The 14,598-nt window shown below is 39.2% G+C and overlaps 1 protein-coding gene across 2 annotated transcripts in view; it reads left to right on the top strand.

Annotated features, from left to right (window-relative positions):
• Positions 1 to 7,951, top strand: part of patj (PATJ crumbs cell polarity complex component) — a 139,989-nt gene extending 132,038 nt beyond the window's left edge. For both annotated transcript variants that reach the window (XM_044360806.1, XM_044360805.1), the window contains exons 37-45: positions 364 to 511; positions 1,251 to 1,337; positions 2,252 to 2,423; positions 2,565 to 2,602; positions 3,994 to 4,116; positions 4,266 to 4,370; positions 6,435 to 6,538; positions 6,624 to 6,747; positions 7,376 to 7,951. In XM_044360806.1, coding sequence (XP_044216741.1) covers positions 364 to 511; positions 1,251 to 1,337; positions 2,252 to 2,423; positions 2,565 to 2,602; positions 3,994 to 4,116; positions 4,266 to 4,370; positions 6,435 to 6,538; positions 6,624 to 6,747; positions 7,376 to 7,522 — 1,048 coding nt within the window. In that variant the 3' untranslated portion in view covers positions 7,523 to 7,951. The remainder of the gene's footprint in view (positions 1 to 363; positions 512 to 1,250; positions 1,338 to 2,251; positions 2,424 to 2,564; positions 2,603 to 3,993; positions 4,117 to 4,265; positions 4,371 to 6,434; positions 6,539 to 6,623; positions 6,748 to 7,375) is intronic.
• Positions 7,952 to 14,598: the final 6,647 nt, after the last annotated feature.

Raw genomic sequence — 14,598 nt, 5'->3', positions numbered from 1 at the left:
TTAACAACTCATAGACATGTGAAATGTGACCCCGACTACACACTGCTTTTTGTAAGACGTCAAAAGACAAAAAGGTTGGAAACCACTGGTTTCATCTTTAACAATGTGTTGTATTTTAAAAGCTTGTTATATTATCCATTGTGTCAAATCTTCATCTGAAAAGTAACTAAAGCTGTCAAATAAATGTAGTGGAGTAGAAAGTACAATATTTCCCTCTGAAATGTAGAAAGTAGCATCACATGGAAATACTCAAGTAAAGTACAAATACCTCAAAATTATAGTAAAATACAGTACTTGAGTAAATGTACTTACTTACTTTCCACCACTGATGTTATATAATAATAAATGTGTGTGTGTGTGAAGGAGTGGCAGTGGGGTGTTTATCTCTGAGGTGGTCAGAGGAGGCGCCGCTGAGCTGGACGGTCGTCTGATGCAGGGAGACCAGATCCTGTCTGTCAACGGAGACGACACGAGACACGCCTCCCAGGAAGCTGTCGCCGCCATACTGAAGGTCTGTAGACGTGTAAAAAAAGGCTGTTTCATCAATCCTGGTGTGATGAGATAAAAACATGTAAAATTGTTTCTGTATCTTTAAAACTTACAAGTGGTTGAATTGTGGTGATGTTCCCAATCGATAAAAGCTTGTTTGTTTTTTATAACGAGCTGCTCAAAGGTTCAATTACAGTCAAACAAGATGCTGAGATTTCTAGCAGCAGGCTTGTTTTAATCTTTCTATTGCTGCAGCCAATTACAAGAATTTCTGTTTTGGCTCAGTTCAACTGAAGAAAATTCTTAGTAGTAATAATAATAATAATAATAATAATAATAATAATAATAATAATGGATTATATTTGTATAGTTTTTCCCAGGAGGTCTCACATCCGAGTACTGACCAAACCAAAGTGAAATCCTGCTACAATAGTTTGTTTACGTAGCCTCCGGAGCCGGAGGAAGCTTCCTGAAAGCTGACCAATCAGAACAGAGCGGGCTCATCAGGAGGCGGGGCTTAAAGAGACAGGAGCTAAAACGGCCTGTTTCAGACAGAGGCTGAACTGAGGGGCTGCATAAAGGACCAGTAGAAGATAAATAAGGAGTTTTTAACTGGAAATCATGCAAATACACCTGGAAATGTGCAGAACTGGTGTACAGGGAGGTTTGGAGGCATGAAAGACAAAGTATGACAATCACTCTGTGTGTGTGTGTGTGTGTGTGTGTGTGTGTCTGTGTGTGTGTGTGTGTGTGTCCTGCAGTGTGCTCGGGGTCCAGTCTCGTTGGAGTTCGGCCGACTCAAAGCTGCTTCCTGGATCTCATCCAGACACAACTCGCAGGGAAGCCAGGTGTGTGTTGTCTGTGTTAGAAGCATTTTGACTTTTACATCTTGAGTTTGAGGACGTTCAGTCTGGTCATGACGTCTTTTTCAGGTTGATTTACGGTGTAAATTAGACTAAATCTCCATTCAGACAGGATAAACATCACAGAGGGAGAGGTGGGGAATTAAATGAACTAATGTGAACCATGGAGAAAAGACAGGATCTGGTCTGTAATAGACATTCAGCAAAGCTTCTCCTGAGTCACCGGATACTGCGTGAGGTGAGGAAGAGTCAAAAATCGTCTTCCTCGGAGTCATAACTGAGTCAGAACTGAGCACACAGACATGAAACACATGTTGACATCATGCAGTGTGACTTTACACTCCCCGAGGATTCATCATCTCTGATGTCCATCAACAATAAACCTCCATCAATCCACTTAGAAACAGAGAATCATCACATGTTTAGACCTTTATTACCTTTTATATTTTAACATATCTTTGAATTATGAGAGCTGTTAGTAATATTAATATTAGAATGTAATACTGTTACTAAACTGGAATTATTTACGCTGTATTTATTATCTGTTTGTGTTCTCTCTTCACCAAACACAAATAGAAAAATAAAGTCGTTTAAATTGAAGTGAATTTGACAAAATGTAAACAAATCAGGTGTTAATAACGTGTCTGAAAGAGAACAGCAGCTCCTTCCTGTAGCTGACGATACAGCAGCACATCTGATCAGTTTTTATGGGTCTTTTATTTGTTTCTGTCGTCATATCGGTTCAAACAGGCCGATATGTTTCTGTTTGCATGTTTCCATCTGTCAGATCAGAAAAAACTCAGATCCAGTGGCGAGCAGGAGGAACAATAAAGCTTTCAAGATTCAATAACAGAAACAAATCAAACGCTGACTGGATATAAACTCTCTCTCTCTGTCAGATGAGTCATGTCAGTGGGAACAGCTCAGGTGTTGTGGCTCCGCCCCTCACACAGACCCCGACCTCAGCTGACGCCGTGACCTCTGACCCCCCCACCTCCACCGGCCCGCTGCTCCTCAACAACAACATGAAGCCCCCCGGTGACATCACTTCCTCCCCTGCTGACAGCACAGGTACGAAAAACAAAAGCTCCTTTAAAACACTCGTTGCTGCTTTTCTTTGCTTGACATCACAAACTATAATCAGACGATAATAACTAATGTCTATAGTGTTGATTATTGACTGATTGGTTTAATGGTTTTGTGTGTTTGCAGGAACAGACGCCGGCATCCGTACGGTGGAGATCACCAGGGTAACGTCCACACACACACACACACACACACACACACACACACACACACACACATTCCCTCTAACTTGATGTCGTCTGCAGGTTCTCTGACCTCTGACCTCTGTACTTGATGTTGTCAGCATCAGCAAAGTTAATCCAGAGAGAAATAATGTTTAAAGACTTCAGACTCTGAACTCCTGTAGAAGGACGAGTTCACGTCTGTCTTAAAACAACAGTTTGGAGCCCACATAAACAATGAATGTTACTATACTTCCACCTGCAGCTCAACAGGGAAACACTGTCCGAGGAAACACAAAGAGGGAAATTGAGGCTAAAAAGACTGTAAATGTGTCAGATATCCACTTGATATGACTAACTCAGACTGCTGAAGCTGAATAGAAGCTTCACACAGACTTTTAAATGACTGTGTGGACACACTGTGGATCTTTTAATATCCAGTATGAACAGGAGGAATGATTACAGACACCTGACTGCTGGTTTAAGACACACTGGGAACACTGTGAAGATGTTCTTTAAATGTGTCTTCAGGTTTAGCAGCAGAGAGCTTCCTCTACTAAACAGACATTTGAAACAAAGCCTTCCTCCATCTTTTCATCTCCAGCTCCTCTGATGCTAATCTGGGAGCTCCAGATGGCTCCATTTAGTGCCTCGAATCAAACGAGTCACTTCATTTGGCTATCCGCGGTGGTTTGAAGTGTCCTGATGGTGGATTGGCTTAAGGCTTTTAAAAATAGGCTCACTGCCTGTCCGGTTACAACCTAAAACTAGAGCTTCAATATTTACAGGCCTGTATCACTCATTAATGTAGATGCAGAGATTTTGGTCTCCATCACTTCCATTGAAAGCACATTTGAAGGATCTTTTAATATCCAGTATGAACAGGAGGAATGATTACAGCGAGGAAAAACTGGAAAGACTGGGAACTGGTCCTTTAAGAGGTCGAAGCTGCTCCTCTGCAGCCACAAACATTCAAGATAAGATCAGATTTATTGATGAAGAGATCGGTTCAGTTCATACAGGATTGGAGAGCAGCCACAGAGGTTCAGCGTCTCGTCTCAAACTCAAAACTAAACTCTGTTGATGTCAAATTCATGTTTTATTGTGAACTTGCCGACATAATAAACATATAACACATAAACATTTTTATATTTTGACACATCATAATTTTGTATGCAACATGTTATATATATTTATTGCCTTATGATACTTTTTCAGTTTGTATATAAAAAAAAACACCAGTTAAGCACAAAAACAAAGCGAAGCAATAATATGAAGAAACATATTTGAGAGGAAGTTCAGGACTTCTTCTCCACCTGTGTGTCATATTCTCTTTAACTTTTAATCATAAATAATGTCTTTCTTCACGTGTTGGTGTGTCTCTTCGTCTCCAGGGTGCGAGTGACTCTCTCGGGGTGAGTATAGCGGGGGGGAAGGGCAGCCCGCTGGGGGACATCCCCATCTTCATCGCCATGATTCAGGCCAACGGTGTCGCCGCCAAGACGCACCGACTCAAGGTAGAGAGAGAGAGAGAGAGAGTTTGATTGTGTGTGTGTGTGTTGGTGGTTATGAATGTGTGTGTCTGTTGGTCTCACTGAAGCTGTGTGTGTGTGTGTGTGTGTGTGTGTGTGTGTGTGTGTGTGTGTGTGTGTGTGTGTGTGTGTAGGTGGGAGACAGGATCGTCAGTATCAACGGTCAGTCTGTGGACGGTCTGTCACACAGCGAGGTCGTCACCATGCTGAAGAACAGCTACGGAAATATCAGCCTGCAGGTAACATGTGCACACACACACGCACACACACACACACACACACACACACACACACACACACACACACACACACACATCTGAGTACAGACAGACAAATGTGACTCATGCTGGACAGTTTTTTTTTTTAAAAGTACAAAAATTGAAGCAGCAGAACCTGATTTTTCATCTTTTTTATTCCACACATCCTTCTGTCTTGTCAAAACCCTACATTACCCACAATGCACCTGTACAGATTGTGTCTGTAGCGGCGAGTGTAATCTGGAGCTGCCAGAGATGAGGAGCTACAGACGTCTACTAACCTCACTCCTTTCTAACTCCACACCTCCAGATTTATTTACTTTTCAAACTTGTAGTCATCCCTAACCGACACTGTGACATCATCAGTGACATCATCAGTGACATCATCAGCCCCCTCTGGAGACGCACAAGACTTTTTACACTTATAACACCTGGAGACACACGCTGAGGTGGAAAATCAGTGCAGTTCATCTTTAACTTTCCACCTAATTTCATATAAATTTGTTAAGTTTTGAAGACATCCTGCTAACTAGATGTTATATGATACATTTTATTACAGGCAAGATGCAAAAGTCTCATTTATTTACACCACAGGAAGGAATAAAGCACGTGCAGAGAGAAAGTGAAAGACGGAACCAGACTGAGAGAGTGAAGTGTTTTCATAGATTATTATGATGTTTTCTCTGCAGCTCGTATTGATCAGTGTGGCTCCACTGCTGACTGTCATACCTGCACCTGTGTGTGTGTGTGTGTGTGTGTGTGTGTGTTTTATCAGTGTGGTCCAGCTGACTGAGCTGTGCTGGTGCATGCTGGGAGTGTGATAGCAGCAGGCAGGACAGGCCTTTATGCTAATGAAGCTTTATCAGCCTGCAGCAGATACACAAACCCTCTCTCTCCAACCTTTTCAACCTCTTTATTTTCTTCCTTCATTCATCCAACACAAAGTCTCACACTGAAATAAGACAGAGAGAGTTTATATTCGGCTCGGGCAGACACTATGTGGTTTCCATCCACATGGTTTTATTTGCATTTTCAATTTGAGTGTAAAAAACCAGAGTGGAAACACTGTTTCGGAAAAAAAAAATTGGAAAAATCTTGAAATATTGCAAAAAAGTGTTTGTTATTGTCTGAGGAGTAAAAGTAAAATGTAAACTGAGTGAATAAATGGTGACGTATATGAAGCATGTGAGTAGGGATGGATATCATCAGTTCCATCTGGAGATTTTTCCGTCTCATTGTGCTGCGGATGTGCACTGCGACAGCGTCACTTTCGGTTTTGAGCACAATTAATTTGTGCGCACGAAAGACGCAACATCTAAACGGTCCCTTATCAGTTCTTTTTCATTAATAAAGAATTGCTTTCCTAAAATATATTATTTTAATCTCAGCCAGTAGCTGCGTTTAGTAGAATTTGACTAGTTTTAATTTACGTTACAGACTAAGATAAACAGTCATAACAGTTAGCTGTTAGCATAAAACATACCGGTGGTGGATGGGACACTGCGGGCAAAGCAGATGAAAATATCTTAAGCTTTTCTACATGTTTATGCTTTTTGAACAGGTGTTTTGCTAAATTACTCTTATTAGCTTTTTACCTGCTATGGTTTTATTACACTTACAGTAACGAGCGTAGTTGTTGAGCTCAAATCAGTACATGAAACTAACAGAAATATTGCTGCTCTTTTAATGACGTCATCTCGTAATCTCTTCTTCTTCTACAACGGTTTAATGGCACCGACTGGAGAGTTAGCGCCACCTGCTGTTTATCTGCTAATATTCACACAACAGCGGAGGATGGAAACAAACATTCACAACATTTTCTTTTGCCAATAATCTGGAAAAACAGTTCAAATTTGTGCTACATTTGGATGGAAATGTAGCTACTGTACAGATTCAACCCAGTTTTAACCCTTAATTGATCACTGTGGACTAATTTTGTCGTGCAGTTTGACGTCATGATGTCTGACTAATCATGGCGGTCATTTAAAATGAATGAATTAAAATAAATTATTCTTTCTATCTGTGTGTGTGTGTGTTGTGTCTCAGGTGGTAGCGGACACCAACATCAGCGCCATCGCCAGTCAGGTGGAGAGTTTGTCCAGCAGCTCCAGTCTGTCAGCAAACACTGACACACACACAGCAGAGCCAGAGTCAGTACACACACATACACACACACACACACACACTGCAATACTTTAACTACATCAGACTCATAATACTTGTGTATTCTCTCAGGGGTCCGCGGCCTCGCAGCATCAGTCTGGAAAAAGGCTCGGAGGGACTCGGCTTCAGCATCGTCGGAGGCTTCGGTAGTCCACATGGAGACCTGCCGATCTACGTCAAGACCGTCTTCAGCAAGGTCAGAACATGTCCAACTGTCTGTTTGTACGCGCTGAAATACAAACTAAAAAACTAATCTTAACTCAAGGCTCTCTACACTGATGAAGACCAAGACATGTGACTGAAAGGTCCAGAGAGAAAGTGGTTGAGATTATTTTGTTAAGAATGACTCACAAGACACAAAAAATAAGTTTCACACTCACAATAGATTTGTTTTTGATATATTTGTTATCATGCTAACATGCTAACATTGAGCATGTAACGTTTAGCATCTTGTCATATTTATATGCTAATTGCAAGTTAGCATGTTAACTGTACTTTGAGCTTAATGCTAATATACCTTGTAAAAGGAACGCAGTAACAGTATTGACAATACTAGCATGAGACATTAGCATGATAACATGCTAGTGATAGCATTGGTATATACTTTGCAGCCTTAGCATGCTAACATACTAACCATTACATGTTAAATACTACAATGTTAATATGCTAATTATAAATTAGCATGGTTCAGTTGTACTTTAAGATGAATATGTTGAACCGTGCAGGTAACCAATCACAAATAACTGTAACACAAATGTTAACGCCCTGTGTGTGTGTGTGTGTGTGTGTGTGTGTGTGTGTGTGTGTGTGTGTGTGTTTTTCAGGGTGCGGCGGCGGTGGACGGGCGTCTGAAGCGAGGAGATCAGATCCTGACAGTGAACGGAGAGAGTCTGCAGGGAGCGACACATGAGCAGGCCGTCGCCATCCTGAAGAAACAGAGAGGGACTGTCACACTGGACGTCCTGTCCTAACACACACACACACACACACACACACACACACACACACACACACACACACACACACACACCTGCATGCACTGACACACATATACAAACACACAGAGCTCCTGTGACATCTCCAGATACATCACACACACACACACACACACACACACACTTTGACTCTTTGACGGATCATGAAATCTGATCTTCCCAATGTGCAAAAAAAAAAAAAGAAAAAAAGAAACAGCATCAAAGACAAACACACTTCCTGTCCGGACAGACTGGTTTGTGAAACCACTGATGTCTGAAACCAGAGAGAATCTCTGCAGCACGACCAGACGAGTGTCTCCACCTGAACACCTGAAAGAGTTTTTCAACCTTAAAGGACGAGTTCACAAGTTTTCAAGTGTGTTTTAAACCAACAGTCAGGAGCCCAAATGAACATTAAACCTGTTTTTCCTGGTGTAATCATTCCTCCTGTTCATACTGACCGTCCAAATGAGTCAAATCAAGTAGATATCTTTCAACGTTACAGTCTTTTTAGTGCCAAAGTCCCTCTTTTTGTTACTATACTTTATATTCTTGATGAATCCATTAGTTTGTTCTGTTAAATGTTAAAATGGTGAAAAATGTTGATCAGTGTTTCCCAAAGCCATAGACCTGTCCACAACTCAAAGATATTCAGTTTGTTGTCATAAAAGACTAAAAGACACCAGAAAATATTTACATTTGAGAAGAAGGAATCATTTGGAGAAGGAAAGCCTCTTTCACTGTTCATATGAACACCTGACTGCTGTTTTAAGACACACCTGAAGAACTGTGAACCTGTCCTTTAAAGTCTAAAAACTTTAAAAATTTGAGATTTAACAGAATTGTGACATTTGAATATGGACTCAAATGCCAATGCCAAAAGTCTTTTCTTGACCTGCTACCGAGTCAGAATATCATCTTAAATAAGTGACAATATGGAGTCATGATGGAGAATAATACGACAACAGGGACGCTTGTTAATATTCCAGAGGAACAAAAGGGAAGTGTTGCTGAAAAGATGTCACATGTTAGCTTAGCATCTCCTGTGTGTAAAAAGCTTGTTAGTTAATTTAGTAAACAGTAACTCATCAGTCCAAACCTTTGATGACGTGTAGCTGCTGCCATCACAACTCTCACTACCGGGGCTGTCCACATACTTTTGGCCATATAGTGTTAACATGCATATGTTTTGTTATAAGAGGGAAACTTCACTCTGACCGTTGTGACTTGTTTGATAATGAAGAATTACTCTGCTAATCAGATCACTGCAGGGTTAATTATTTTCATTTGTTTTCATTTATTTTTAATATTCAGAAATTAAAAAAAATAAAAATCTGATTCAAAAGTCTGTGGGATTAAATTTGTGTCATAATAATTGAACAAAATCTCCCAAGAATCAAACAAAAAAAAAAAAATGAAAGTGAATAAAAACAAATTGAAACCAATGTTTTTTTAAAAAATGACCTCAAAGGCAAAACTTATAATAATACTAATAATGATGATGATGATGATGATGATGATGATGATGATACCAGAGCGCTTCATATCCTCACTTCTCTTTCACTGATCAGGTGTTACGGAGCTGCGTCGCCATTGGCTAGTTACTTTTGGAGGGAAAGGTCAGCGGTGCAACGAGTGGTCCGACTTAAATTATTAAGAGTCTTATTAATTTTTCTCGGGTTATTATTAGTAATTATAAATAATAACCATTTATGGACATTGGTTAAAGAACGTGAGGCGATAAACTTTATCTTTGTTCGTCAACTTAGGTCTAGTTAACATTATTGTGTCACATTCTTCAAATTCATATTCAGCAGCCAACAAATCTATATGGTATTTATAATTACTACTAATAACCTAAGAAACATTAAGAAGACATTAACCTTCTATTATGGCCAGTTGCACTCTTTTATAGTTTATTTGTAAGTTTTGCTTTTGTCTTTTTTTTTATTCACTTTTCAATTTATTTATATTTTTGATTTAATTCAGTTATTACGACACAAATTTCATCCCATAAAAGTTATTCAAAACATGTTTGAAAGTCAGATTATTAGCAGCAAGTTAAAAAATGAATTTAAAGGTCCTCATTTTGATTTTTCACTTAATTTTGTGTCGGTGGAAAAACACTCGTTCATGTTAATGCAGGTGTGACGGTCCTGCACACCCACACAGGTGTTTCCAGGTGTTTCCTGATTAGACCTCTGCTCAGGGTGACGTTAGTCGGCACTATCATGGAATTATGTGACGTTCCAACAAAAATGTGTAAGTTATCCAGCGTTTAAAGTTGCAACTGGAGAGTGAGGGGATGTCAATCAAGCACAATCTGCCCACACAGTCCTGAGAGGAAGTCTAATCAGGCTAAATACGTGAAAACACCAGTTGGGGTGTAAAACTGATTAAAGAACAGCTGAAAATCTGGTTTTTGCTGCCCTCCAGTGATGTAGAAGTGTACTCCAGGGTGTGTCAGTACACCGTGACATCACTGTTGGTTGTGGTTACAGGTGCAGCAGACTGTGAAACAGCTTGTAAGTTACTCTCATTGGAAAACAATGAGCTGTAATTAAACATATACAATGATATACAGTATGTACGCAAACATTACCTGAAGTTTATCATCACACTTCTGTTACATTTGGTGATTTGGTCTGTTAAAGTGTCTTATTTAGCCAAACAAGGTCTTTACATGCTTATAAAAAAGTGCCATCATTTGGTTTATAATTGTGGAAAATAAGATGTTTTCAGTTCAGTGGTGCACATTTAATTCCTCGTACAAACACGTGCACACAGAAACAGTAGAGGTGATTTAATCCCATTTTTCTTCCAGTAATGAATCCATATGACACATAAAAGGAGCTTTATATAAATGTTAGATACATATGTGTCTCCATGGAGATGACTCTCAGGACTTGGTGGGCATGGAGACCCCCTGTCGCCCCCGGCAACAGATACAGTGTCTTCCACATGATCGTTATCATGGAAAGAAAAATTTAAAATGTATCTCCATGGAGATTTAAAATGAAAAAAATAAAAATAAAAAAAGGCTCGAATAACATCGTGAATAAAAGGAGCAGAACAACATTTAATAAAATCCTCTTGTCACAGAGATCTTTAGCCTAGCTTAGCACAAAGACTGCAAGCAAGGGGAAACTGCTAGCGTAGCTCCGTCACCGTCCAACAAAGTCTGATTTAAATGTTACAGATGTTACAGATTTACTAGCAAAGAGAAACACTTTTCAGTGACAGGTTTCTCAGTTGTAGTGAACACTTTAGATGTACGGAGTCCAGGAGGGGCAGTGGAGAAAAACATAAGTAATTTGTGTGCAACAACCATGAATGCATTAAGAGAACAGGCTATAATACATAATATATATACGTCCACCACTGTCAGGCTGAGTCTTTTATCCTGTTAAGATTTATAAACCTATTCAACAGACTTTTATATAATATCTCAGAGATATTAAGACAGTGTCACGGTTCCACAGTTTATCCACATAACTTAATCCCGAGTCAAAATAAAACCTTATAATCCGAGCACAGGACGAGAGAGCGGCACGAATTATTAAATCGAGCTCCTCCTAAACTGACACACCAGACGGTCTGTTACACAGAACCATCTGAGAGGTGATTGGATGAAGCATCTGTCCCTCGTCGTCTATCAACGTCTTACCTTTGCGAGGCAGCTCATAGGACACGGAGGAGGTTAAGGCCTCCGTACATTAATGAGGTCAGTTTGTCTCTGAGTTGCAGTTATTTATACCTTCAGTTACTTATAAATGTTTATAGCTAGTATACAAAGATGAAAGATAGTATAAAAAGATTCAATACTCTTCAACTCCAGACGTAGAACAAGAGAATTTGACTAAATGTTGAACTGTTGCTTTAAGTTTTAGACGGTGGGTTTTAGTCGTGTGTTAGCAGAGTTTTGCTTCTGTCCGGCCTGATAACCGCGTTACTCTGTTTGTTCAGATATTGAGATGTTTAAACGATTTAGCCGCAGCTGTAGACGTCAGTCGCAAATGAAGGAGACAGAAGTTTGTTTCAGAGCTTTAGAGACTGTTCAGAGCAGAATCCTGGACTTTATACATATCAATCAAGTGCAAAATACTTTACGTTGGGCTTTTCTTTTTGTCATAATTATTGTCTTAATTTTTGTTACTTTATTTGTAGATGTCAGACTTAATGAAGTGTAATTTATTTTTTGATCTTGCTGGAAATTAACAATGTACTGTTATTTTTTGTTGTTGTTTTATTATTATTATTATTATTATTATTATGAGCACAGATATGTTTTGTCAGATTGTCTAAAAAGACAGAAATCACAGTAGAAATGCTGCGTTCACATGAAACATCTGATATCTGTCACGTGCAAAATCACTATGAGTTACACTTTATTTTATCTGATTCCTTCATAGTTTCCTCAAATGTTTCCTGAAGGGAAAAAAAGCAATTTGGTACAAATTACAGAGAAACCAGCGACTGACTTTAAACGCAAATTACTTGACTCTTTCCTAAAATGATTTCTCATAAATTAGAGACTTTACAAACCTGTAAAATAAAGAGTTTATTTGTTTTCACAGATCACATTTTCATGACATTTAATATTTGTAATATCTGTGAGAAAATGTTCAACTGCAGCTTCATGAAAAGTTGAAGCATTTTCAAAATAAGAGCAAAGCAAACTGATACGTTCTGGTTAGATTTAAGACGTTCGTGGCTGATTTCAGATGCTCGTGTGAACGCTGCCTTGTATCAGTCACTATAAAAAGTTAAAAAAAGGAAAGTTTCAGTGTGTTTGAGATCTGTGTTTCTCTCTGTGCCTCCTGACTTTCCTCAGCTTGTGTTCTGTGGTTTTAATTCCCGTCAACATCAGCGTCCTGTGTCGATTCTTCCTGCTGTGATGTGAGCTCACGCAGGCCGACCGTCCGTCCTGACGTCTGTTTATAAAATCAGGTCGACGTCAGCTTCAGAAATCCTGACGGAGCCGTTTGATTGGCTGCAGTTGAGATCGCCTTTGATTCGTTCACTTTTCAAACCGATTTCGGTTCTTGACTTTGTCCAGACTTCATCAACATGGAGGTGGAGGTCATCTGGTGGAGGTGACATCACAGCAGGAAATGAAGAAGGCAGGTCCTTCAAATCAGCCAATAACAGTGAAACATGTTCAGTAAACGTCCAAAATGTGGCTGCTGTAAAACTCTGTGTGCCATCCATCTTTCCTTCCATCCATCCATCCATTCATCCATCCATCATTCTGTACTACTTCTTATTCTCCTGCGCCCCTTTTCTCTTAAACTTTAAACACTTCAGTCACTGAGCAGCTTAATAAATTCGTAACTGGAAGAATGTTGAAAATATGAACTCATGGCTTCTTTAAAAACGACGTTAAACGAATACGAAGCAACAAAAAAAACAACTTGATTTACTCCGACTGAAAAACATGAGGTTTGTCTGTTTTTTGTGTCAAGTGAAATTCATCAGCACCTTTACGGTAAATACGTAGTTCTAGAAGCTCAGTGATGGAAAGTAACCAAGTAAAAAGTACTTTACTGGAGTACAATTTGAGGTACTTGTACTTTACTTGAGTATTTCCATGTGATGCTACTTTCTACATGTCAGAGGGAAATATTGTACTTTCTACTCCACTACATTTATTTGACAGTTTTAGTTACTTTTCAGATGAAGATTTTACATAAAATAAGATAAACTTCTACATAACGCTGCATTATTTAAGATTAAACCAGCAGTTCCCAAACTTCACATAAAATCAGTGTGTGGTTGTGTGTTTCAGATGTCTGTAAGTTGTTTTTGCTCCTCTAAACGTCTTTTCAAATATATAAAACTCCCAATATTTCACAAAAATGCAAAAAGATGAGAGAAAAGTTCTGGAAGATGAATCTATGTGTCAGATTTATCTGGTGACTCTTACAAAGTTCTGAAGATCAAATAATAACAATAAAATGCTGCTTATGTGCTGATTCATCAACATTAATAATATGCTTCATTAAATGTTATTCAAAAATAAAATCACAGCCCGATTTTCTGCAAATCAAGTACTTTTAACGCTTTAAGTACATTTTGCTGCTAATACTTCTGTACTGACTTTTAGTTTCACCATTAAAACCAAATCATGCTTGATGTTTTATCCTCCAGCAGTTCTTCTTTTCTACATTCATCACACTACATCGTGTCGTTCTAGTCCTGCATCACAGCGAACACGCTTTTCTCTCATGATTCAAGTTTCCAGTGAAGCGAGCAGCGAGCCACGATGCTAAAATCCCCTTTTTAAGAGATCAAACATCCACCTGTCAGATCCCCGCTGCTTCTGCACATTCCTGCACATTCCTCTAATCCGTCACTCTTTTCTTTTACTCTTTCATCTTTTTCTCCCTTCTTTTCCTCTTCCTGTTCGCAGTTTTCCCTCCTCTCCTCTGATAGGTCGATGAGCTCTCTGCAGGTTTTTACAATTTTACTGATGTTTCTATTTAAGTCTCTCATGATTTCCTAATTGCTTCTATTTATATTTGATGCTCAAAAATGGTTCAATTGTCCCTTCAGATTTTGAATTAAAAGCTTCCAAAACATCATGTAGAGAAACTAAAACTCAGACTAGTGAGGAGGTTTCACTGCAGGTTTTTATGTCTTTAAAGGTTTTAGACACAAATTACATCAAACAACAACAACAAATCTCCCCCAAGTTTCTGTTATATTCTACAAACTATCGCTGGTTATGAATCCACTGGCACTGGATCAGACATTTTGGATAAATTAGACAAAATGCTCTTGACTCAAAAAGGCCCATTTGGTACCTTTTTCCGGAGCTTTCAACCATGTGAGATGCAGCTTCAGACTCATTACAATTTCCGGTAAAGATCCCTTAAAGGGGACAGGTTTTAGTGATTTTCTGTTATTTATATCCTGTTCTCATGTCGGATATTAAACATGGTGAAAACTTGAGGTGAAGGTATGTAGAGGGGGGCTTCAACCTGCTCTGGACGCTTTGTTTGCAACGGTTTTTTCTACCTTCCGTCTGTTCTGTAGCCTTGGTTGCTAAGGTTGTTGCTAAGGATGTCCAA

This window comes from Thunnus albacares, chromosome 9 (assembly GCF_914725855.1).
Source record: "Thunnus albacares chromosome 9, fThuAlb1.1, whole genome shotgun sequence".
Taxonomy (NCBI): domain Eukaryota; kingdom Metazoa; phylum Chordata; class Actinopteri; order Scombriformes; family Scombridae; genus Thunnus; species Thunnus albacares.
Note: the sequence above shows the minus strand (reverse complement) of the source record. Positions and strands in the feature narration are given on the sequence as shown.